This window comes from Seriola dumerili, unplaced genomic scaffold (genome assembly GCF_002260705.1).
Source record: "Seriola dumerili isolate Sdu_G_001 unplaced genomic scaffold, Sdu_1.0 BDQW01000003.1, whole genome shotgun sequence".
Classification (NCBI taxonomy): domain Eukaryota; kingdom Metazoa; phylum Chordata; class Actinopteri; order Carangiformes; family Carangidae; genus Seriola; species Seriola dumerili.
Window position 1 is genome coordinate 4543764 of NW_019174258.1, and position 27996 is coordinate 4571759.

General features: G+C 39.7%; 1 protein-coding gene across 1 annotated transcript in view; it reads left to right on the forward strand.

The window, feature by feature from the left end:
- Positions 1 to 2759: 2759 nt before the first annotated feature.
- The window catches only part of smyd3 (SET and MYND domain containing 3), a 65852-nt gene continuing 40615 nt past the window's right edge, over positions 2760 to 27996 (forward strand). The window contains exons 1-5 of the mRNA XM_022744424.1: positions 2760 to 2965; positions 17625 to 17688; positions 17834 to 17941; positions 18108 to 18165; positions 18387 to 18541. Of these exons, the coding sequence (XP_022600145.1) occupies positions 2805 to 2965; positions 17625 to 17688; positions 17834 to 17941; positions 18108 to 18165; positions 18387 to 18541 (546 nt within the window). The 5' untranslated portion in view covers positions 2760 to 2804. The remainder of the gene's footprint in view (positions 2966 to 17624; positions 17689 to 17833; positions 17942 to 18107; positions 18166 to 18386; positions 18542 to 27996) is intronic.

Consider the following 27996-nt stretch of genomic DNA (forward strand, 5'->3'; position numbering starts at 1 on the left):
ATCTACAAATGTCTATTTTGTTCATGAAGAAAATGCTGTGCATGTGACCATTTGTACACAGGGCATATCAATACTAATAAGCAGTAATCACAGATCAGTGCACAATATTTTATCAGTAAATTGATCATAATATAAACATTTTAGTTTAGGACAATGTTTAAAACTACTGGGAGGGATGTAGAAGGGTTCGATATATATATAGAAGTAGCGTACAATGACAATTTGTGTACTGTTCCAAAATCAAAACTAAAAAACCCTAGCCCTGACTGTATGTAAATACAGTTGTGACCCCTGTGTACAGGTATTGTGATCAGACAGGATGCAATTATAGTTGGGATCAAAAGGGAAAAAAAGGCAGGAAGGAAAGGGTATTAGCGTTCACAGACCTTGCAGTGACACAGACAAAATCAAGGGTTAACTTAGCAGGAGACAGGAAGGACTCCCAGACTTAATCGGGATAAGGGCATTGATGAAAGGCAGTGATGAAATTAAGATGAAAAGAGAAGGGGATACAGGATTCAGAGGGACAGTTGTCAAAGTCCTCACCACCCAAAATGTGGTTCAGTTTGAGCATGCATAATGAATTCACCAGTAGAACACATCTATTGGATGCAACACAAGGCATTTGCAGCACAGAGCTGCAACAGTGATGAAATCCCCCTTGAAATGCATGAACTGCCAGCTTGTTGGCCTCCTTATTTGACCTCATTTAGCCGTCTGCCCTGGTCCTTCCCATTGGGGAAAATTCTCTCCATGTGTTTTGCTCATGAGGTCTCATGCTGTTACAGTCCATCACTCATGGACACTTTGAGCGTAGACTGTCTTCTGATAAAACCTGGAGTCACTGGAACATCAGTCATGCACTGCAAAAACTACCCCATTAAAACACAGACTACTCTGTGAACGACTTAAATTTTCTGATTCAAAAAAAAAAAAAAAAAAAAAACCCAAAAAAATCTGCCAGTAATGTGAGCAATATGACATCTGAAGTTTTCTTGAAATTAGAATAAAAATCTAGCCACAACAAAAGAATATTTAACCTCAACACTAGTACAAAAACATAAGCCGGTTTAGCTTCATATCAGCAAAAATATGTCAAAGAATTAAGTGAAAGATGGTTGAAACTAAATGATTTGTCTCATGGACTACACTTATTTTGCACTTTTCTGCTTCACAGCCAATCATATCAGTGCACAGAAACTGAATGATAGTGTAGGACCTTGTACAGCACAATTCCCTACAGGTAAAGTAAACATAAATAAAATCAAACATAGAAATGATTCACATTAGATATGACAGAGGAAATCACAAAAGTTGAATCACCACTTCCTCAGTTTTATCCGAGTACATTCCCAAGAAGGTTGTGAATGAATCCTTTGGAGGTCCTGAAATGTCTTTAAAACAATTTAATTGTAATATGTGTGATGTGTGAGGCCCTGTGCCAAGAGATTGATCGGTTCTTTTCAATGATTTTTCCATCATAGCAAGCGATCCACCAGGTGGCACTGTTGGTCTAGTGTATGCACACGTTACTGTACTTGCATAAATCAGATTGTGTGAATTCCTTAAATTTACATCAGCTATGAGATTTTGCTTGGCCACTCACACACTGATGCTGTTTGATTCCTTCAATTGTATGTGTGGGAGAAAGAGACAGACAACAAGGGGGGTGAGCACAGCTGCCTCCAAGTGATGGACTTAAGCCATCCATCCAAAATATTATCCCTTGGTAAAATGAGGTCATGAGGTCAATGAGAGCTACTGATCTAAAAATTGCTGGGGTAGAGGGAGAGAAAATAGTCTTCTAGAGCTACTTGAGGCCTTAGAAAGATATAAAACGGCAGACCTCAGTCAAGGATAGGGTTTTGATGATTTTGAATACAAATCAAACCTGAAACACTAATCACTGTAATGTGGTTTTAATGTCAGCCCCTTTAGAGAAAAATAGCAACAAGCTCTTTTTCCAAACTGTCTTTGCTTTTTTTCTCCCTGCCTACTCACACAACCCAAAATCGATAATGGGAAATGTAGGAAACAACTAGAAGATAAGGCAAGTTAAGGGAAAGTGACTCTAAGATAAATTCTTGGGATGCACTTAATGTCACAGATTGATGATACACTCATTGTAGATTTTGCCTTTAACTAAGACACAGTTTGTAGTGGTTGAATTTGCAACTTAAACAATATTTCTTACTTATACTCACTCCTTATATTTTCATAATGGGACATTTATAGGGGCACTCCATCAATTTTATATATGAAGTTTAGTGTACTAAAGATCAGTTGTGTAATGGCTTGTGTTACTCTGGAGGGAGCTTTCCAAAGTTTTGAACAAATAACCCTGGTGGTGTCATTGTGATGTCATCAGGGTTATTTTTTGACAACTTGGGCTTTAGACTTTAAAATTTAAGATCCTACACTTAAAAATGAAGGTGAGGGGTTTGAAAGAAGTGACCACTGAGGGGGGTGTTGAGGGTATAATGAAAAATGTTATTGATGGAGCATTATGGGAAATGTAGGATCCTGGGTTTTTTTGGGAGCTTTTGCCCATCAACAGCTTACATGGATCTAAAAGCTTGGGACAGAATCCTTTCTTTAGAAACACTTATATTGATCAATTTGCCAGACGTGATCACTATAAGCGGTTTCCACTGTAATTTACTCATACACAAAAATTATCTGTAACAGAGACACAAAATATAACGTCGACGGAGATTCTGTACGTGTTTGTGACATCATCACGCAGCCCGTGCGTTCATTACGGATGTAAACACCGCTCGATTCACGTGGAGGGAAAACTGACTATGGCACCGAGACTGGAGCGTTTTGTTAGCCCGGGAAAAGGTAACGGTTTGCGGTCGACAGCCAGGATCAAGAGAGGAGAGCTGGTGTACTCCGCCGAGCCGCTGGCCTGCTGTGTGTCCAACAGACTGGCTCGAGATGTCTGCCACCGCTGCTTCACACGGTGAGACGGACAGCAGTCCTCCAAGACACACACCCTGTACCGTAGTAGTTTAATATCATTCTGTGCAGGCTGCTGTGAGGTTAGGAGGACTGCAGGCAGTGTGGTGAATAAGGACGTGTTTCTGGTCCATGTCAGCACCCTGAAAAAGTAATAATATTCACACCACACTCTCTCACAGTCGCTTGATATCTCTGTTGCTCTCAAGTTGTGTGTGTATCATGGACTTTGTAGACAGTTAATAGCATTTGTGTGTGTGTGTGTGTGTGTGTGTAATTGTTTGCGACTCAAAATGCACGGTAGTAAATGCAACCAAACTGGTCACTAGATGGCACCATGGCTCTTTCATGGTTTCAGAGTACTACAGTGTGCAGACGTTTGTATTTGAAACTGTCAGCGGTAGAAAATACAACAGTTGAAGTAACATCTGACAATAAAATCTCATAAATAAGAGTTTCCCCTCACTGACCTCACTGTGAATGGTTTCCTCTGCACAGATATGGGTGGAAGGCTTGTTGTGCAAAGTAGCTAAGATTATGTAAGATGCTATGCCAAAGCACATGGGGGTTATGCAGGACTTTTTAAAACACATTATCAGCTGATCACTCAATTATATAGAAATTCTGAGTGTAGTATAAATGGACAATGTGATGATTTGTCCCGTTTCATGTCATTTGCTTGTGATATTTGTCCAGCTGGATGTTTGATGGCACGGCTGCTTTCTTTACTGTAGCCAAACTCACTTTATCAAGCAAAGCAGATGTATGTGTATTTAATGAGACTGGTGAGAGAAACCAGTGTACTGATTTCTGGTGCAGGGACTGCAAGGTGAATGAAGGGTAAATTACTATGGGCAATATACAGTATGTATATGAGGCTTGGTAGCAAATGGAAGATGATTAATGAGATCAGTCATAAAGACGTAGCTCATGTCCAGTTTTGATTTCCACATGAAAGTAAATTATATCAGAGTATGATCAGTTGAGCAGCAATGGCACTCTCTAATATCTCCTGTTACTCCAGTGGAAAGGATTGTCGCTTTACTTCTTGCAATGTGTGTATTTGTGTTGTCTGGTGTGCCTTGTGTAATACTGACCAACAAAGATAAACCAGTAGTTGGGAGATGTGCAGTACAGTATCTAAATCATTTGAATAGAAATAATGTAAATAACTGATAGTTGCTCTATTTATCGCAAGGGTTCTGGACTGACTTTTTACAGTATGATTCAATTGCGCATATGGTTTTGTGAATAACTGTGCATGTTGTCTGGGGATGGATCATGTAGATGCAGATACAGTATGTTGGAGTGGATTGTGTGCTGGAAAAACAAAATAAAAAAACAAGCACACTTGAGCAGACTTGTCTCGTTTGGCACAAAGCACAGCATCCACAACTGTAAGGTCAGTCAGGTCCATTCTAGCCATACTGGCACAGGTTCCGTCATTGGTTTCCTATTACTTCACTGGGCAAACAGCATGTAACTGCAATCAAACCACAGGCTGTAGATATTAAACAGCATCCACAGTCAGTGATGAGATTATGTAGCTCTTAAGAGCATCTGCTTATTCATTGACAAAGAAATGAATAATTCTTAACCCTCAACTGTCCTACACCGCTGACAGAGATGCTTCACCCCCAACTGTTTCGTAGACAGCAGTAGAAGACTGTTGCTGTGCCAACTGTTGTGTGTATCTCCTCTCTCAATTACTGGACTGTGAGCTTGTCAATTTGTTTAGCTAAAGAATAACTAACAAATGCGCTGCAGGGATGTAAATGTGGAGAACTGCTACTACAGGAAGTAACAGCAGTGCAGTATTGTTTATTTTCTGTAATGTGAATTTATTCCTCCAGCTGCTCCCTTCACATCACTGTCAGTCTTTAAAAACTAAAGTGTGAGGAAAGATGAACATATATTAGTCAGCAGACATGTAGTTGGATTTGCATGTGTTACCTGACACATGCAAACACATGTACATGGTATAAATGTATGAAGCCATTCTACCATCACCACTGTGGCTGTCAATGTCAGTCGTGAATACTCAGGGAAGGCAAAAATATTTCACTTACACCCAAAATTGACTATTGCCTGCTTACACTGAATTTCCCATTTCAAGACTAATGCCTTGCAGTCATAATGGCCTTTGTTGTGGTTTGTAAAAGTAGCTCCCACATCACCTTGAAGCGCCATGATGAGAGGACTAACATGGAGACGTCCATTGTTCAACTGACAAGCTGTTGTTTGGTTGTTGAATTGACCCAGTCTGACATTCCCATCAGCCTCAGTTGTACTTTGTGCTTATTGCTAATTAGCAAAAAGAAGGTGAACATTATACTTGCTAAACATCATTGTCTAGCATTGTCAACATGATTTCATTGAGGAAAAGAGCCCTTTGTTTATGATTTTAATGTCCACATACAGGTTAAAAGATATGTGATACACACGCACGCACGCACGCACGCACACACGCACGCAGTTTTAGAACTCCTGGCTACCATTGTAACTTGACATTTATCCAATATCTCAAAAACATATCCACCCTCATACATAGGAAGATGGAGTTATAACAACAAAAATCAATAATAAATTAGAGAGTTTGTGCCTCCACTGAATTCCATTATTTTTCTATGAGCTTGGGGCAAATAGAGAAGTATGTGTGGAAGAAGACGGAGGCCATGGAGACCATGTTGTTGGGAGTATGACCATGTTTTTGAGATATTGAATAAATGTCACGACTACATCTGCTTGACTTGTGGCCAGTACTCATGAACCGGGGTGTCAGAATGTATGTTCCACATCTTTTATTGATTTGACATCAGTGAGAGGTGTGTAAGTTGTATTGGTGTCGCAAAAACAGTTGTACGATGTACGAGTGACACACACGCACGCACGCACAGAGATTGGTCTCAGAGATGTGAAGTGTGTTTTCACTAAAACATAATTAGGCTCACAGCATGACTCAGTGTTGAAGAGTGAGTATGTGTGTGTGGTATGTGTGTGTGTGTGTGTGCATTCATTTGTGTGACTGTGTCTTGTTGCACGAACAACAGAGAGATGTGCTTCATGTTTGAATGCACATGTGTTTCTGTGTGTGTGCAGGAAATGAGCAGGTGGGGGCATCAAAGCTGAAGTTAATTACAGGCCTTGAAGGCTGTATGTAAGTAATGAGTGATAAACACAGAGCACATAGAAACACACACACACACGCACACACACACACACACACACACACACACACACACACACACACACCTCAGCAGGACTGACATCGCCAGAGGTCAACAAACAAACAATAAAGGTTCTCAGGCTCACAGAGAGCAAGGAGGGGCGAGAGGAGAGATAACAGGAGGAACGGAGATGAAGAAAGTAAAAAGAGAAAGTATATTTTAGACAGAGTAGAATTCCTTACTATTTCAGATGGCACATATGCAAAGTAAAGCAGCATTTGAAATGTACCACAGTATATTGCTCATTAATTAAGTGGAATACATGGTGTTACAATCAGTGTTCCAACTAATCGTGTATCCCTAGTGTGCTTGAAGCTAATCTGTGTCATTTATTGATATCTATTGTTATTAATCCTGTTATACTGCCCACCTGTCTGATGGTTTCACATGTCAGCTGTGTTTTATGATATTGTTTTAAAGTTTCTTGTGACCCCCAGGAGGTCTGGTGGTCACTGAGAGGTCAGCTAATGAGGGTTTCTAGGAAAACATAACTAGAGGCAGAGAGTGACTTCAAGGTATAGGCTTCATTTATCACTGAAGTATGAAAGCAGCTCTAGTGAGAAGGAAAAAATGCTTGTCCAGCGTCCAATGAGGGTTGAGGGAGGACTGTATCGTAGCCCTGCCCTGTCATTCTCTTGTCAATCAATCATTCAAACTTTATTTGTATAGCACTTTTCTACAGATTTGTGCAGATCAAAGGGCTTGTGACTGATAAGCTAAAAACAAAAAGACAAATCAAGTAAGAAAGCTGACATGAGATACAATAAAATAGATTAAAAAAGCTGTAACATTAGCAAACAAAAAAAAATGTATTCCTGGTTATTGTTTATGTTGTGATTGGTGAGTTGCATCACTGCATTACTGCAACGCAGTGAAGAAAACGGTAATGCACAGTTTTGTTTTTCATTAGAGAGGATTAACGCTGAGTCTCCCAAGGCAAAACTGTAGTTCAAGCATGTTTATACAATTCAGATCGCAGTCAGTGATTAACTTGCAAACTGTTTCAGCTGGAAATGTTTGCAATTAACACTGAGAGACAGAAAGTCTGCCACACTTAAATGTTTGTCTTAAAACTGTGAGAGGAAGAAGAGGAAGTAGATAGATGCAGAGATGATACAGTCTCTATTGGACCGATAACACATCAAACACACACATGCTTTGATGGGTTCTTCTCTATTTTTGACAGACCAAAGAAGAACTTAGATAACTCTCTCTGCTGTCAGGTTGCACTGTGTGTGTGTGTGTGTGTGTGTGTGTGTGTGTGTGTGTGTGTGTGTGTGTGTGGGTTATGATGAGGGGGGCTGTGGCAACATTCTCTGTCAGATGAAGTCTTTATATTTGACACCAATCTCTCACTCACTGTCTCTTTGGCCCGCGCAGAAACAGACGCACACACGCACACACACTGCAGAAGAACAGAAACAACAACAAAACACTGAAAACTTTTGATTGAAAGTTGGATAAATTAATTTCCAGGGGGTCTTTATTTCAAAGAATATAAACAATATTGACAGGCGGTTGACTTGAGAGTTTGTGAATGCTTGTTATAGGGAGGCTGAACTTGTGCAAAGACAAAAAAAACTAAGAATTGAGATGCAACTCTTAGAGACAGCTTCAATTTATGGAGCTAATTCATAAAACACCAGGATCAGCTCATATTCCTTTTTTAGTTTGAAACATTTTAAAAATTTTTGGACGCATCTTTCACTCATGTCTTTTCATTGATATTTGTTCTCTCTGAACCCACCTTTAGATAACTCTTAACTGTTTACACACACTCATCATCCTGCATGGACATATTTTCTCTCTCTCACTCACTCACTCACTCACACTCTCTCTCTCTCTCTCTCTCTCTCTCTCTCTCACACACACACACACACACACACACACTGTATGGATGCAGTGGTATGTGAGGCATACAGATTACTTCAGATGCAGTTTGACGAGCCTGGGGAGGAGGAGCAGATGAGAGGAGGGAAATGGTTCAAAAGGAAAGTCAGCACTCCTCCTTTCACTTGTTCCCTCCTCTGGATTTATCCTCCCATCTGCTACTTCTGACATCTGTCTTCCTTCCACAGTTTTCTTCCCATATGCTTCCTTTCTCTCCTCATTCACCCTGTTTTTCCTGATCCCTTCACTTCCACCGTCTCCTTATCCCTCATTGTTTATGTACATTTTTTGTCCCACCTGCCTCTCCTCTCTCTCCCTGCTTCATTCGTTTTACTTGCATCTGCTTCTTTCTCCTCTTCCCCTCTGTTCTCCATCTTCCTCTAGTTTTCCCTGCTTCCTGCAGTTAAGATACCCAGGTGTCTCAAAACATCTCGTTGGGAAACACACATCAACAACAACACAACACACACACACACACACACACACACACACACACACACACACACACACACACACACACACACACAGCTGTATCATTTGCAAACCAACTGATGTGCTGTAAAGTGGGAACACGCCTCCCCATATGTGTAATGCTTGGTATTCATCAGGCAAAACATCTGGGTACATCGTTTTTAACTCTACTTGTGAGGACCACAGACTTTTATAGAAGTTTTACATCATCCCTCATGAGGTTGAACATTTAATCTTCCTAGGGTGGTTAGGCATAGTGCAACAAAATTAATGAAATCGAGTGTGTTTTTTCCAGCAAATGCAGAACCGTGTGTGTGTGTGTGTGTGTGTGTGTGTGTGTGTGTGTGTGTGTGTGTGTGTGTGCGCGCGCGCGCGCGTGTGTGTGCGTGCGTGTAGAAATTTGAAGGCTCCCTGTAGATTCGCATTATTCCACTGATCTTAGACATTGCATCTGTTACTGGTGAATGCTAATGTGTCTTTCAAACCTCAGGGCAAAAGGCAAAAATAAAAAACCATAACAAAAGAAAACATAATTTAACTCTTATCTGGACAGGATTAGATTTCTGAATGATGTCTGAGATAAATCCTTCCTTTCATTTTCTCATTCAGCAAAGATTTGAATCGCTGTTATCCATGACCAATGTGGATGCGATTTCTTCCTTCAGTTTAATATTGATGAAGACAGAAAACTTGATGCCAATCCTGAAGTTCTTTGAAATTCACTTGGCTTGGGATTTTTGTGGATTCTTGTTTGCATTTCAGTCAGCACATCACAAAATTAGCTCAGCCATGCTTCTTTTATCTCAGAAATACAGCAAAGTTTAGATCCATCCTTTCATTCTAGGACACCAAGAATGCTATTTGTGCCATTACACAGCTCACTCAGACGATTAATTCTCTTTTTACTTGCATAATTCAGTCAAACTTAAACTCTGGTTGTTTGAAATTTAACTTTTAACTGAGATCAAACCACATCTGCTCATATTTCTCTGGGATTATTCTCTTTACACCAGGTCCTCATATGTTTTAGAATAGCTTTTAAAATTCTTCTGATCACTCACAAGACACTGAATAGAAGAGCTACAGTATTACAATATAATATCAGAATGACTGAATATGTAAAATACACTATAATGATTTCAATCCTAACCTGTTCTTCTAGTTTAGTGCATTCTGTATTTCAGATTTTGGCTTTTTTTTCATCCTGATCTTATTAAATTAATGTATATATGTTTCCTTATGTGTTTTAGTTTTCTACTTGGAGAAATGGAGAAACTAATGCCTTTTGAAAAGGGCTTTAAACACTACAAGAAACATGGTTAGATGTTTCCTTTAGGCCATTTTGCGTGTGTGTGCATGCGTGTGTGTGTGCGTGTGTGTGTGTGTGTGTGTGTGTGTGTGTGTGTGTGTGTGTGTGTGTGCGCGTGCGTGTGTGTGTGTGTGCATGCTCATCATCACTATAATAAAACCATAAGGAGACTCGTCCCATATGAGTCCCCTCAGGTGTCAATGAATCATCCTCTAAACAACCATTAAGAACTCGGCAAGGGTTCTAGGATCGCTTGAGATGCACAGCTGGTGTCTCTCTCTTGCTCCCTCTCTCTCTCACACACACACACACACACACACACACACACACACACACACGGCAGCAATGCTTTACATGCCAGTCACCAGTCTGCACTAAACTCATGTGCTGATGTGTTGCTGTAGATGTGCTGTGGATGCCCGCAGTGTACTGAGTGTTTCAGTTCTGTGTAGGCTGTGCTGCTGTAGCATTAATACAACACTAGATGGCAGTAGTGTCCCTTTAGTGCTTCAGAAGTGCTGCTCATTTGTTCAATACTCATGCTTACATTCTCTCACATTTGCTTTGAAATACAGAGCAGTAGCAGTGCTGGCAAAGTTTGCTTTGCCTGGTCGGTGCTGGAATTGGCTCTGCTGCATGAGGAAAAGCTAATTTGTCAAACGGTTTTGGGAAGAGCCTGTTTCATGTCGTTTTCCACTATCAACAAAGACTGCAGGAGACGGAAACACGAAGTGGCTCAAGCAGACCAGACACAGTCATTCAAAACTCTACAAAATCACAGGATTGAGGTTGTTCTTCAACAATTTTGAAGGCATCAAGAATCTTGCTTTTGATTTATGTTGACATTTATCAGTAATTTACTTTACATACACATACTCGCACACCATTACCTGTCATGTGGGAAGCAACCATGCTGTGTTGGCCACTCAGCCTGGAAATGAGAAAATTCACTCAGGCACGACCGGACAGCCCAGAAAAGAGGACCCCACTAATTATTAACATACACAAGCACACACACATAAACACAGAACTAACTCTCGTGACTACAGTGCAGCAGCCAATACTCACGGGAAATTAATTACCATGCTACACACACATACACCAACAGAGACATGCTGAGGTAGGCCTAATTAGGTGTCTGATAGCATAGACTTCACAAAATTGACTGCAGATACGCACATGTGAGAGCACATATCTATGCTCTTGCATATCAATGCGCAAAAACCACAGTATTTCACCTCTACTACTGAGTGGCAGTTTTAAGTCCTCCTTTCTGTCATATCACCTGTTCCTCGCATGAGGCTTTTATCTTAAAAAAAAAAATCCAGTTTTCAGGAATTGATGGTGACTGCATGTTTTGATATTTTGCATAATTTAAGAATCACCTAATTTGCAAGGTCATGACAATATACTGTCATGACCATATACTGTATACCTCAAAGAAATAGACACAATAAGCATGATATTCATATACTTATATGAAAATGTATAATCTGATTGTCTCAGCGGTCTCTTCACTGACTTCAGTGTCTATCTCACATGATTTGTCTTTTTAATACTTGTATCATTGTTAAAGTGGTCTCAGACTTTTGGATCACAGTTTATATGAAAAGAAAAATGATGTTCCACCTGTTAACTTTTTTTTTTTTTTTTTTAACATGCAGTTAAAACAACCAGGCTTTCAATGGAAAAAGGGTATAATGTTCTTTGTAATTAGTGACGTTATGTTGTATCTAGTGAATCTCCTCTTTTTGTCTCTGTTACTAAGTGAGAACATACAAAGCGCTCCATCTCGGGGCCATAGACTTATAGTGATCTTCATTATGGCTACAACAAACAGTTGTTCTCATTATGGATTAATATGTGGATATTTTTTTGGATTGATTAGTCAATTAAATGTCAGGGAAAAAAACATATAAAAGGGGAAAAAAGCAGCAAGCATTTTTGCACAACTTAAATGATACATTGATAATCCAAATTGAATGAATGACCCAATGAAAATTTGAGTGGGACACACACACAAAATAAGACAGTATGATATTGAGAGGAAGAGGAGGGGGTTGCAGAGAAAGTGTCTATTTTTTAATTCAGCCTTCTGCATGTTCCTAATGAAACCCATCTAATGTTATTCATGAGTTTTCCTACTGTGCCAGACAGAATAGACCAAGCATGGACCTGCCATCCAGAAGACTATCACTTCACACAACATCTGACGGAGGCATAGAGGGATAAGCAGGGCAGAAAAAAGACAGGGGGAACAAAGTGAGAGCAAAAGAAATGGATGAAAAAAGACGGGGGGGGGGAACATGACAGAAAAGAACATGGCTGAAAATGAGACAGATATGTTTCCTAGGGGGAATCATAATCTCTATGAAAATGAGTAATTTCTATGGTTCTGTTGCACACTAATGAGCTGAAGACTAAGGAAGTTTATATCTTTTTGCTGTCTTTTCCTGTTTATTGCAGTCCTTCTTGCTCTGCTGTTAGTGTCCACCTATATTTGTACTGCGTTAAATCGGTGTGTGTATCATACTGTAGCCTATGTACTGTATATAGGCCTACTGTATGTACGGTATGTTGCAGCGTATGATCTTGAATTCTTGTTGGTTATTGCCTAGAGGCCGGAGCAGAGTCATTTCTGTGTATTTGAATCATGAAATAATGTGTGTGAAGTGTGTGGGTGTTTTGTTTCTTCTCGAACCAAATGGTCCCAAATGACAAACAGGAGGCAGTCAGCTGAAAGAGCTCTTGGTTGAACTGATGAACTACAGGATGATACTATAAAAAGAAGTGTGTTTTTGTTGTTGTTGTTGTTGTTGTTGTTGATGATGATATGGAACTATGGTTAGATATTTCAGATACCCTCAAAATCACATTTGCCAATAAGCAAAATGAATGTCACATTTTTCTCTGCTAAAGAGGACATTTCTGTCTGAAAGTTATTTTGTTCCACGAATGTCCACTTATGTTCAGCCAAGATATGACCTCTTCAGTCCTGCTGGAATACCTGAATCATGTGACTAACACATATACACTTGTGTGTTTGAGTGAATATCCTGTAAATGCTGAGAGCTTTTCAGCCTGGAGGCGGTCACCATAACAACAGTTGCTGTGGTGCAACTGTGCATTAATGTGGCTGAGTAACTACAAACAGTATAGTATTGGAATGATTATGTCTGCCTCACATCCTCCCTGAATTACTCTTCTTTCATGTCACTCAGTTGTTGCATCCATATTTCATTGCTTGGTAGTAGTAATTTAGTATATGTAAAACAGTACATGTATTGCAGTTTTGATAGTTTGTTTCTTGATACAGTAAATTTCCTTGAGACTCATTTTGAGGAATGGTAAAAAATAAAATAACTTATAAATAACTAAGTCTTTTTTGGCAAATCCAGTGAACTATACTAGGGAAATCAGGCCACGTCATCACATTGATTCAGAACTCCTGCAAACTCAATATTGCCATAAAATGGTCCCGCTCGTTGATTTGCAGCATTGCTTACAATGGCAAATTCTGACTGTTGAAAATTTGTTATTATCAAATGGCATATATCATCTGGTTGCTTGTCCCTATCTGTCAGAAACTTTTTGTAAATTATGTTAGTTTAATATATTTGTAAAATATCTGAAACTGCTGCAGTGTTGGTGGTTTCAGAGATGGCTTTCTGATCAGATCAGCTGGTGCTTCATGTAAAGATCAGATAGAAGTGAAACCATTTGGGGGGCACTTTAGATTAATATAGTTTAGAAACGGTGTTGACAATCTCAATCATTTAACTCATCAATGGCCAGTTTTACAATTTCCATTACAAGTCAACAATGTCTTCTTTGTCTCATGGCTGACCTTTTTACAGTGTTTCTTAAGAATTACCTAATAACTTTATTAGCTGTACAACATATCTTGCTAACAAAGAGAAATAAAATGTAGAAAACTCACTATGGAGGTAATAAATATATATTTACAAAAACATTTATATACAAAATCCTTACCTAGTTTGAATATGATTGCTGCATGGTTTTAAACACTGGTATGTGTTTCTCTTTTCAGTCATTAGAATAACCCTTTAGAATAACTGATTTTTCCCCTCATTAAATGTCCTTCAGAAATGACTCTGCTTTGAATTTTTGTATAACATTTTCCAAGTGTTCTTTTTCTATTGTGCTGTTTCCAGCTCTTTTTAGCTTTGTTGTATTACTTATAACCATTACCTCAGCATGGAGCCTCAAGTAATGACCATAAATCCCATAATCTTCCATGTTTGTGATTTAATTCATTCCTAAACAGATTTTGAACAGTTTCTGTACTGGTTTCCCCAAATAGCTCTTTAAGTTTAAGATTGCATCCCGAGGCGCAACATTTCCCACAAAGTTAAGCTAAAAAGAACACGTATAAAGGTAAATATAGGGGTCGTGGTCAGCATCAGCCCTCCTGTCGGGGTCATGGAAGATGGATGGACTTCCCAGCAGCCCGCTGCTTAAGATGTGTCCAAACCTTTAGTGTCTGAGTTATGTTCTCAGTGGATCTGTTGAAGCTGCACAGAACCTGACCGTGTTTGGGTCTGGCGTGGTCCTATCTGTTATTATTGCTTTGCGTCTCATACTGCAGGCATGTGTTTCTTAAACTGTGGGTGGCTTCCCTGTTTCTGGTCGGTCTCAACATGACAAGAATAGCTGTGTTTTCATGAACCACCATCCCAGGGTGAGACTATAAATTCACCACTGGGTTCTAGGCTGGAAAGGTCATCGCAAAAAAGACACAGTGGCATAACAGGAGGGGGGTGGGGAAAGGGAGGAAAAGATGAGACGGATGGAGAGGAAAGCTGTAAATTAAGGAACTAAGAGGGTGAGGAGGACAGAACAGAAAAGAGGAGTGTGTTTTGGAAACTAGTCCAAGCATACAGGGGCCTCGAGCCAAAAACAACAGACCAGTCTTGTCACTCACTGATACATGGTCAGAGGAAACGCACTTAACTTCTGTCGCTAATGTTGACAGGCAACAGCCTTCTGTCAGACCCACATTGTGTGTATTCATATTCTATTTCTGCTTTTGCCTTTAAGGTTCTTATAATATCATCCACTGCATTCATAAGTAGGTCCAATCTAATCAAATATCACATATTGAGTACGATAAGCCCCGGGCTAATGTATTTACATCCATCATAACATGTTCTCCATTATCTCATTTTCTGTGTGTAAGCTCATAATACCATCCATTGTCACATTTAATTAGCAATACTTTATCATTTCCTCTCCATCGTATGATGAACCACACTGAGTGACTTCTTACTGTATATGAACTCATACCAAACCAGCCTTAGGCTCCTCTGCCCACCACGACATGCTTCCTGTACGCTCTAGTGTTGGAATGACACTAATACTGCAGAGAAATCCTTTACACACACGTGCGCTTCAGTGCAAGTCACTGAGCATTCGGGCTTGTCAGTTGTTGTTAGTACTTACTTGTGCATCTACAGTGCATTGAGAAAATATTCAGTCAGTCAGACTTCACTTTCCTTTTTAACAAATTTGCAAAAATGTCAAAAATTCTGTTTTGGCTTTGTCATTATGGGGTGTAGAGTGTAGATTGATGATGGAAAAAATTAATTTAAATAACATAATATAATGTGAAAAAATTGAAGGGGTCTGAATACTTTCCGAATGCACTTTAAATGCAGACTTTCAACATGACTGTGTTTGACAAGATGAAATCAAAGTTGTGAGACTGAGCGTCTGGCAGAAGTGCCTCACTGAAGCCCAGAAATACTGCATAAAATGAGATTATAAAGCTCTACAGACAGACATGGTCCACCACCATGTTGTTACAGAGGTGACATTCAAGGTTATAGACAAAAAAACTTCTGTATTTGGTGCATCCCTGTCACTCAGTGGTCTAAGGTGCAGACCATGTAATTGTATCAAGCCCCGTTTGATTTCAGCTGGGGATATTTGTTGCATGTGTCATGCCTGTCTCCTTTGTGACATATTAAAAAAATGATTGTAAAAAGAGAGAGAAAGTATTATCTTAAACTAATATGTATGTTTAAAAACTACTAAGAAGACTAACCTGCTTGGTTTCTTAGATTGCTGAATCCTTGTGGTATTTTCAGATAAACATTTGAGTAGATTTTGCAAAATAACAAAATAAGGACTGTTGATTTTGCCTCATCACTTTCACTTGAAGCATGTTAGTAAAGGATCTGTTACTGTCATTTGATCATCACTTGATTTGATATGCCAAAAGCCTGGCTTCTAGGATTGCTTCTGCATCGTGCGGCCCACTGCACATGCACATTAGTGTTTGTCCATAGACTTGGAATAGACACTGGGATGACATCATATAGATTAAAACTTTTCACTTTTCTAGGCTCTGGGAAAGTTTTACATCTATGAAACCATAGATAAAAAAAATCATAACATAAAGTGATAATTGACCTAGTTTGTAGTCGGGGGTGACCTCTCCACTGTTTTACAGATGTCCCTTTTATAATGATAGGCTGAGGGTAAAAAAACATCTTTTTCCGCTGCAGTACCACAAGTAGCCACTGGGGCAAATTGGCAGAACGGCCGAGTGGCAGCGCTGAATCCAGCTCTGATAATACATTCATGGAATGATTGCAGCAAGTAAAAATGGTTTCAGTGGTCTCATGTGAACCTGACTATTCTTTTTAGACAGGAAACTGAAACTATTCTTTAATTATTCATTGTATGACCATGAAAGCACTGGAGTACTTTTCTGTTTTTAGTTTTTATTATTAACAGATAAAGATTGATAGATTGAGTGATTGATCAATCAATCAATCTCTACTGCTGAATAAAAGCAAAAATGCCAAAAAAAACAAAACAAACCCTGCTGTAATATTATGTATTGCAAGCACATTACCTATGTATATAATCTGTATGTATTGTACCGACCTATGCCCGAACATACACACAAACTCTGGCAGAGGTCGTTTGACTCAGATCTTGTCTTGTGTGTTTGTATGTGTGTTTTAGTGATGCACTCTCTACTGGCTGTAATTGGCTGTGTAGCAGACAGACACTGCTGTGCTCTTGCTTGTCATCAGACTGACAGGCAAACTAGAAAGGACAGTGGTGTCACTCTGAGAGACACATCAGACCTCGGAGGCAGGAAATGTACACACACACAAAAACAGACATCAACACCACAGGCGGGCACACACAGATGCTCAGACACCTGCGAGTACTGTAATGCAAAAACAAGCTCTGACAGAGAGGAGAGTGGAGCTAATGTATTGCTCTTAGATGACAATCTAAAAGAAGATGAGCAGGTAGATAAAACTAGGTAATGGATGCACACACTCAGCTTAATATAGCAAACAGAAAAGGATAAGACAAGATTGTTGATGGGAAAAGGTCAAGACAATGACGGGAGCATAAAGGATGCTTGAGTGGATATGTGGGTCTGTTCGTAATGTAACCGCTTAGCTATGACCAATACAGTTTTGTATGCGGAGCAGCTGAACAGTTTTTATTCAAACACTAAAATGGTGCAACAGTAATGAAAGTCTGACGTCTGTGATTTTAGAAATCTCAAGTTGCTGTTCCATTCCTGGTCACTGAGTCATTCATTTTGTATGGAAAGCTTAAATATTTTTTAACCTTTGGCGTAGAGAGCTTCTTGATAACAGTGAATCAGCCTTTGAATGATTTTGTTTTCTTTAATGCTGGAGTACCAGATTTGTTTAAGTTCAGTTGACAGTATGTGCAGAATGATAAATCTTTTTCTCTCTCCTTCTGTCTAGACGTGAGACATTGTTGAGGTGTTCCCAGTGTAAGACGGCTCGGTACTGCAATGCCACTTGCCAGGTACTATCATTTGTGTGTGTGTGTGTGTGTGTGTGTGTGTGTGTGTGTGTGTGTGTGTGTGTGTGTGTGTGTGTGTGTGTGTATGAAAGTGTGTGTGTGTGTATGTTTGTTTGTGTCAATCTGTTAAAATGCCCTTCTCTTGCAGAAACAAGCATGGTCTAGCCATAAGAGAGAGTGTAAATGTCTGCGGAACCTGCTACCCAGAATTCCCACTGATTCAGTCCGTCTGGCTGCGAGACTCATCTTTGCCTTGGTATGTTTCTGGAGTTTCCTACAGACAGACACTTTCACAATAATGTGCACCAAGAAAGATGCAATAACCCTGCTAGTTGTGAAGTGCTGCACATTGCTACTGTGTTATGATGACCTTGTAACTTAAAGGATGAAAAGCACTTTCTTCTTCTTCCCCTTCCCTCTAGTTAAATACATCTAAGGGCAGTAGTGAAGAACTATACACTTTGGGAGAGCATGAATCACGTAAGTCTTGTGTGTGTGTTTGTGTGAATCTAATACCGGTTCAATAAAAAAAATGGCAGCTCTCACCATCATATTTCTGCTGTTAGAGATGGGTGTATTTCTGTGTCTGTCAATGTCAAAGCAGAAGACAAAGTTTGCTTGTTCTAAATCTCTTTCTGCACATTTCTCACAGGGACAGCCAGGTGATTTTTACTTATTCATTTCTTCTTTTTTTCCCACAGACCTGAATTCCATGTCTGAACAGAAGGAACAAGGTTTGTCTCAGCTGGCTTCCATGTTAGAGATGTACCTACAACCGGAAATACCTGACCTGGCACAGGAAATGACATCAGCACTGCCATCCTCCTGCCAAGAACCTCTCAGCCTTATTGCAAAGGTGGGCTAAATGCATGTAAACACAATATGAATAGACACATAAACACCTTTGCGCACTTACGCACGTGAGAATATACATACACAAGGAGACACTACGCCTACCCATGCACAAAAAGACAGACAGCATCCCCCGGCTGCTTTTGGATGGACCCTGACATGTATCTAAGATTTTGCTAGCATCTGTGATTAGATCTGTGTGTGTGTGTGTGTGTGTGTGTGTGGTTGTGTGTGGTTGTGTGTGTGTGGGTGGTTGTGTGTGTGTGTGTGTGTGTGTGTTTATTCCCAGAACAACCTCAGGTCTTACTCTCTTAAAACACACCAGATGCCTTCACTAGAATTTAAACCGCAAGTTGTTATGTGTGCAAGGACGTGTTTGTCTGGATTTCACTGTGTGATCTGATGCCTGACTCCTCTGAGACTTCATGGCTCCAAGGTGTTTGAATTTCAACAAGTGTGTGTACGTGTTGTGTTTGTCCCATCACAATGATTGTATATGTGCAAGCATTAATTGAAAGCAGCCAGGTGAATGAGCTCAGAGTGAACGTTGCAAATGAGCAATACTCACCCATAAACTACATGACATGGCTGCTCTATACTCAAATCAATAAACCATCTACTTATTTCATCTAATAGTTTTTTTCAATATCCAAAACTTAATTTGCTTTTGACTTTAAAGACAGTGTTTAGATTTTGTAGGAAAGATGGTTATGTGAAGCCAAATATACAAAGTGCTGAGATGCTTGCCTTTTTCTGCCTTTCTTTCAATAGTGGTGTCCTCCTTGACTTTTGCTCATGGAGCCCTACTATTTGTCCTATCATTTGTTTTGCTTGAGGAACTCATCTAAATTCAACAAAAGGATGCCAATTGTGTATGCGGTACATTTTACGTCTGTATTTTTTATTTCATTATATGAAAACATTTTTGTTTTGTTGTTGTTGTTGTTCAGTAACTTTGGACATTTTATTGAATATTCTGACTGATACAAACTTGGTTCATTTGCATTTATTTCTGAAGATATTCTAAATTCTGTACTTAAAATTCATGGATGCCTATATATATATATATATATATACATAGAAATATAACCCTAAAATAAAAGAGAAACAGAAAACATAAAGAAAAAGTCCGCATATGCAAGTCAGTCCAATGACTTCAATGTCAGATGCCAATAATTCTGACCATGAGTGTAACCTCCTTGGCAGAGGTAATAACTTTATTGATCCCCTGTCTTTCAACTAGCATTACCATCAGGCCTTTTTTACAACACTTTGATTTATGATCAAAAAGCTGCAAAATAACGACAGCAGCATATTAACACTGTCACTAAAGCATTTCAATATGACTACCATTGCCTTACAAACCACTGCCATTTTTATTCGCTTCACCATGATGCTTACAGATAAAACACAAACAATGGCTCACACAATTTGGTTTACAATGAGCATTACAGCCTCACAGCTGTTGTTATGGCTGTTGACTCTTATTCTTGTTTTGTACAATCTCACTCATATTATTGTGCATGGATTTGTTTGCATGTTTTTGAATGTTAAGAATTATGAGGGTGTAGTGAGAAAGTAATAGAGACAGAATGTTAGATGAGATATAGATAAGTGTGTGTGTGTGTGTGTGTGTGTGTGTGTGTGTGTGTGTGTGTGTGTTGTGTGTGTGTGTGTGTGTGTGTGTGTGTGTGTGTGTGTGTGTGTGCGCGTGCGGGCGTGGGATTGGATTTGAAGCTGGGAAAACTGGAAAACTGCTGATTAAATGCGGTTCAAGATTCCCATGGGAATTCCGCTCCAGTTTGAGGGAGATGAAGAGCCAACTACGTTGAGTGGATTAAAGAGAAGAAGAAAGGGACGAAGAGTGTGTGAGAGAAAACAAGAGGGGAACAGAGAGAGAGATGCGGCAGGGAGAAGAGAAGAGGAAGTCATACAGATAGAGGGAGGGAGAGATTAAAAGAGAGCAGGAAATGCACTGTGTGTCACAGTTACTTTGTCAGTTAACATAAATTGTCACAGGGTGATACTTTTCAAAAACAAGAGCCAAGGGCATGAGATTTTAATCATTTAGCAGTTAGCATAACAGAATGTCTGCAGTGTTCTGCCTGTAACTGTGAATGGTTTCCTGCGTCTGTGACATTACAGACGATGTCACGCGTCAGACATTATTGTAGGCAGTTATGCTTGATTTGTCACCTGTCATTTTGTTATTTATTTGTTTACTTAGCACCAATAGTTGTGCTATGCTTTTAGCTTGAGTCCTGCTGGATTTCCCTCTGTAAGTTTAAACATGATATGGACATGAGCTTTATAATCAGAAAATATATCCCCAACAACAACAAGAACAGTACAATATATATAATATACCACTAAGCATTCATGTGGAGGTCAAAAGATATGAAAACCAGGCTTTATTCAGTTGTCAACTGAAAGTTTATTAGATGTCAAGACTCCATGTAGTCGTTGTTTTAGCAGCATTCAGACTAGCATGTGTTGGCTTTTGAAGTAGAGTAAACTAGTAACCCTGATTCTGGGTCAGAGTTGTAATATGACTATTATTATTAGATGACATTATGTACTTTTAGGCATGTAACAAACTTCCTTCACCCATATTTTGCCCATTGATTGAGTGAGATGATGTTTGATATCAGCCATGAAGTATCCAAGACTTGACTGAACTTATGATCAAATGAGACTGTGTGTATTGCTGATTTTTTTGGTTGTTTCTTTGGCTCGCTGATGATGTCACAGTTCAGATATTATTTTGGGTTCCGTAAATGCTCGAATGTCATCACTTCTAATGTATGAACTTCCTCTGTGACCTCAAAGACGATGTCACATTTCAGATAAGATTATAGGCTGATGTCACAGTTCATATTTCATTGTCAGCTTTTTAGTGCACATGGATGGCTGTTGGCACCACAGAGCCTCGCCTACACCCTCTGATGACGCAATTTACAGCACTCGGACCTGAGTGGACTCTCATGTCCTTGCATATGTGTAAAGCATAACACTAGACTTGGCCTCCTATCTGACCTCATAATGATGTCACCAGTTATTTTATTAAGTCAGTATTTTCAAACTGACCTCTTGTGTGGGAGAAAAAGGGGGTGAAATTTACAGGATCACTTTACATATTCACATTTACTGTAATTATTGTACACAGACAGGATGTTAAGCCTTTTTTAAACATCTGTGAAAGGTTTAAAAAGAAGTTGTTTCTGAACCACCTGTGATGGCTTTGAAAGTATTAAACCAAACAACAAAAAAGAACAAAATGGGAACAAGAACACGCACATGTAGCTAATTCCAAACCCATGCGACACCCACTCAGCCAAAGCTCCAATCACATCAGCTCTACATGGGCAATGCAGAGACAGACACAGCCAAAACCTACAATAAAGCACAACAGAAATGCAGGGAACTTCAACCTGGATGTCATGTAGATTTGCCCATATCCATAGTGGTATTCTATAGGCTGCCGATAGGGGGCACTGTTATTGCATGGACAGCATCCTGTACTGGCCAGCTGAAGAAGTGGAGAAGTCCTTCATTTCACTTTCTTCCTGTCTTTATCCTTCTGGCTGTCTTCTTGCAGTTTCTCTTATTGTTCTTATTGTATCTCTCATCTACATTAACTATCACAATGATACTTCTGATTCTTCTGATTCTTCTTCTCTTCACGTGCAGCCTTTTGTCTTCTTCCTCCTTTCATTCTCCCCTCTCTACTCCTCCTCCCCTTGTGCTCTCTCCCTCTCCCCTTAATGGCTTAAGTACATAACAAATGAGGAGTTTATTATTGTGTACTGGGAATGTTCAGTGTGCTTTACAAAATAGGTCATTAGTGTGTGTGTGTGTGTGTGTGTGTGTGTGTGTGTGTGTGTGTGTGTGTTTTGGGGATCTAGTCTTTTTTACAGTGGGGGAGTGTTTTGTGCTATAAAACCATTCTTTATGTTAATAGCTACTCTGTCCACAACACCAGCACCAACACGTACATGCATGCACACTGATACACACAATGAAGTAATGCCACAGCATCATTACTGCTCTTAATATAACCAAGGGAAGCAAAGAGAGAGGGAGTTTATACGTTTGTGTGTGTGTGTGTTTGTGTGTGTGTGTGTGTTTGTGTGTGTGCGCATGCAGCACTGTGCAGTGATGCAGATAGACTGCCGAGGGATGTGTGTGTGTTTGGACCAGGTTCTGCACTGTTGTGTGTTGCTGTGGACTACAGCGGGGTGTGTGTGTGTGTGTGTGTGTGCGTGTGTGTTTGCGTGTGTGTTTGCGTGTGTGTTTGTGTGTGTATGTGTTTTGGTCAGACTGCAGTGCTGCAATAAGCAGTGACAGATGAGATCTGGCCACAACACATTTTATTGCTTCCCTCAAGCAACTTCCACTCTCTGGAGTGAGCATGTGTGTGTGTTTTGTGTGTATGTTTGTGTGTGTGTGTATGTTTAAACTAACATTTATGTGTGTGTATGTATGTATATATATATATATATATATATATATATATGTGTGTATGTGTGTGTGGTTAACCATTACAACCATTCAGTTGTAATGGTTAAAGTTAAGGGGCTGGGGAACATATTAGTTCAATGACAGGTCCCCACAAATATAGGAAGACAAGGGTGTGTGTGTGTGTGTGCGCGCGTGTGCGTGTCTGCATGTTCATGTGTGAACTTACTGTTATGCTGCATCAGCCCTTGCTGGCTTGAAACCCATTTCTCACACATACTCCTTACATGGGCAACATGCTTCCCCATAAAACACACACCTACACACCTCTCTATCTGCTCTAAACCTGCTCCTAGGCGTCTCGCTCCCGCTCCCTCAGCCTCATTCATTCGCTCCCTGCTGCCTGATCATCATTTCTCTACTTGACTGACACTTCCTCTTTTCTTTGGCTCTCAGGCCAAGTCTCTTTAACTGCATCTTTTGATATGTGCATTATACTGTATATAGCTTTTGAATGACACCTCAAAGCTCAGTTTTTTTTTTTACAGACCAGTGTCAGCATTTGAATTTGAGAATCTTGAGGTATATGACTAACACCACAGAAAAGCATAAGCTTAGAAGCAGAAAATACAGTATGAAGTTGTATGGATGGTGATACCATTTCATAAAATCCATACTGTGGACTGTCCCTGCATACACCTAAGCACACTTGGTGCACAGAATAAAGTGGGCAGTCTACTCCACAGTCTGACATGAGAAGTATTAGTAGATATGCAGTTTAGGCATTTTAAAAGTACATTTACTCAAGTACTGCTTAAGTACAATTTTTAGGTACTTGGGTTTTTCAATTTCATGGTTATACTTTATGCTTCCACTCCATGATATTTCAGAAGGAAATATTGTACTATTGACATATTTGACCTCATCAATGTAATGATGTCAAATATAATAATATATAAATTAAAGGGACTAATCCAGTAATTTTATTTTATTACTTTTTTTTTTCAAAGTATATTTTTTTGGGCTTTTGTGCCTTTATTGGACAGGATAGTATAGAGAGACAGGAAATGGGGAGGCAGAGAGAGAGGGAATGACATGCAGCAAACGGCCGTCCGATGCGGGATTCGAACCGAGGCCGACTGCAGCGAGGACTGTAGCCTCGACATATGGGGCGTCTGCTTACACCACTGTGCCACTCGATGCCCCGATTTATTTTATCACTTAAACTACGTTTTGCTGCTAATACATATGTACTTTTACTTAAGTAGGATTTTTCATGGAGGACTTGTACTTGTAATTGATATTTTTTCATTGCTGTATTGTATTGTATTTTACATTAGTAAAGGATGCCTCATCTACTACATGCTCAATCAGGTGTTCATTGTGAGTTTTGTGTGCATTCACCAAGACTTGTGTGCAATGGTTTCAGATACAGTCTGTGATAAATACTTCATTCAGTCCAGGAGAAAAAAACAATCTGTGACTTTGCACAATAACTGTCCTGTCGAGTCTTATCTCAGAGGAAAATGACATTGTTTCTCCGAGTTTTGACTTCCGAAGTTGTACTGTACAAAAGTTTATCAGTGGAAGCTTTTGGAAGCCCTGATTGCTGTGAATTATTGTAGTTTTCTCATGTGATTGATACAAAAGGTTGAATGGAAAATGTTGGCTCCTCATTTGTAGTAGCGAAGGCTGGAGGTAAAAGGAGGGTGAGGAAAAGAGAAAAATAGATGAGAGGGAGAGAGTCTTACAGGATGAAATAAAGTAAACTCACAGGGGCATAGAGGATAAGGGGAAGAATAAAAGCACAAGATGGAAAATGGGCAAAAGCAGAAAACTTGAGGAAAGTGAAAAGGAGAAGAAGGATAGGAACAGGGAGAACAAACTCTGCTCGATAAAAGGTTTGAAGTTGCTGTATTTATGGTTCTGTGTGTATGAGGCTGTAACTGGGCCTCTTGGGAAACACACACACACACACACACACACACACACACACACACACACACACACACACACACACACACACACACACACACACACACACACACACACACACACCTACACCTCATTTGACCATGGTGGAAGCAAGGCGTCTCCCTGTTGAACAGTGTGTTGTATTGTTTATTACCTTTGTATAGACACGATGAGACGATTCATCACAGATCTGCTGCACACAGACACACACACAAGTACCTGATGTCATGTGTAAGTGTGGAGCCAATAAATTTACACCACTGCTGAAAACTGTTGTGGCTTCAATTACACAAGCAGAAATGAGTCTGGGTGCTTGTGTGTGTGTGTAGGTGTAACTTTCTATTTGTGTGTGTTGACTCTCCTTTTTGGGGTTCTTACAATTTTCTGTGTGTGTGTCGGGTTTGTCGTAATATAGCTTGTGCATATCTGTGTGTAGGTGTAATTCTCTGTGTGGACAGATGTGTGTTGTAGATGTGTGAGTATAACTTTCTTGTTTGTGTGTAGGAGTAATTTATTCTCATGGCTTTCCTTTATATTTATTGACCATCTGTTGAGCGGCTAAATGAGATGCAGACACTGTCAGACTAACACACCTTAACAAATGGAAAAGTTATCACTCTCCAAATGTTTTACACGGGACAAAGAATATCTTGTGCTGAAATACAACTGATGTATTTTCTAAATAAATGACCTAAGGAAGGGAAAAGTCAAGGAAAGGGGGAGGAAATTACAGAGTCAATTAAAAATATATGTGCAAAAAAAGAGGGTGCAAAAAGAAAGTTTGCTTGATTTGACCCCATACATTAGAATATAACTGTGCCTTGCACATGTGTGTTTGCCTGAAGTCATTACAATAATCCTTGTCTGTACGTGTTAGTATGTTCAGCCTTATCTCTCTAACATTTCCTTGGTCTGCCATTGTAGCTGGCAGTGCCATGGGTGCTACCTAATTAGCTTATGCTTTGAGAAATCCCACACACACACACACACACACACACAAACACACACACACACATACAGCTTAGTGTAATGAATGACTTTAAGTCCATTATGAATGCAGCGACAGACAGTATAATAGGAAGAGAGAATAAAAACCATTTGTTTAATTGACTTAGATAGGCTGCACAGTGCGTGGGCTCGTGGGGAGAGGTGAAGAGAAGAAGGTGAAGAATGGAAGAGGGAACGAGCAAACTGGGAGAAAGAAAGGGGGGGAAAGTATGGAAGGAAAGAACTGAAAGAGATGGAAACGATCAAGGGCAAAGAAAGGGGAGTTACAGAGACAAGACAAAGAGGCATGGACATGGAGAGAGTGCATGAAGAAGAAGAAGAGAGGGTGGAGGAAAATGGAGTGATTGCAGGAAAAAAGACAAGGAAATTGGGAAAGGATAGAATGAGAAAATTAAGAAAGATTAGAGGAGGAACTACTGAAAATTTGGATAATTGTGAATGCTAATCTGAATGTTGCTTACTTCTGCAAAGTGATTTGAACACCAATGTGTTGCAGGAGATAGGCATGTATATGTGTATTGTATCTATGTTCTGATGTGCATTGCAGTGCCATGTGTGAGTGTGAGTTGGGGGTGGGGTTGGTTTAATGAACAGCTTTTGGCTCCAGCTGCGACAGCCATTATCTCTCTCGTCTCCTTTATCCTCCCTCGCGCTTTCTCTGCTCTCTCCTCTGTTGCTCCGACGTTTACAGTAATTACTGTTCTTTGGTGGTTCAGAGGGATGGAAACAGGGATAGAGGCTGATAACATACAAATGCGTGAGTGTGGATTTTGTCTAATTTCCTGAATGTCTTCCAGAGGGATGTTCCAGAAAGTGAGATTTCTAAAACAGGTTAATCTCATTATGACCCGGGAAAGACCTGTGTCTGCTGTTGGGGTGAAATGGTCTGCACATGTTCACTATTCCAACCTGGGATCATGAGCCTTTTGCTGTTTCCTGACCCTTAACAAGGATCTGAAACTGCTCATCTTTGTGATAAAAGGTTAAACATGGCTCTTGTGGCAACAGTGGGAACAGGAGGATAGGACTTCTTGTGCCTTAGTCATAAATGACATGGTCCACTCTTTCATTTGTAGAGATATTTTAACATAATTATGCCGTGTAAGTTAGCCCGTTGCTGATAACAAGTAGCCCAAATAAAGAAATCCAGATAAAGAAGTGACACCATTTTATCTGCACCGTTTACCACCTTGAAACTCCAGTGAAGATTTAAACAATATATGGTATGCTTCTGTGTTTTGGTGAAGAGTTCTGCAGCGAAGACAATGTAATCATACACATGGTGGCATTTTTGCTTGCACTGGCTGGTCATCCCTCTGGTATATTCATCCTTACATTTATCATTACTCAGCGCTGTGGGTTATCAGCTCCTGTCCTCATGATCCTTTTATCAGTCCTCTCACACAAAGGCTGGGTGTTTAATAAAGGCTCAGGCTATCTCTGAATGAACCAAATTATCTGTTCCATTGCAAATACTGATGTCCCACAATATATGCTCATGGAGCTTAATTGTTAAAGTCATATTTGACACTTGTTAATGAAATAGAACTCCATACAAGGGCTGTCTATCATCAGTCCATCTGACATGCAGTACATCCAGCCTGTTGCTGATAACCCGAGTGTTTCTGTCCTGTTGCCCATGTGCTAACAAACATAAATTACAATATTAACAGACAGGGAAAGAGATAAGAACAATAATATGAATAATCTATTTAAACAGCTGTGTAACAGATCTCACCTTTTGGACCTATGTATCTGTTCATGTTATTATATCCAGCCCCTGTATAGAGAATAAATTATTATCGATATATTTCTTAAAACATTTAAAATGAAGCATTGGTATGAGTTGTACATATATGTAATTCCAAAATACAACATGGAAACCTAAAAATTGGTCTGTGTCCACATTTATCCAATTTTTTATATTGCCTGCTAAGATTGTAATTCTAGTAAATGGGAGGAGAGATACACTTGTGAGATTTAATGAATTTATATCCCTGCTATAAACACACACACACA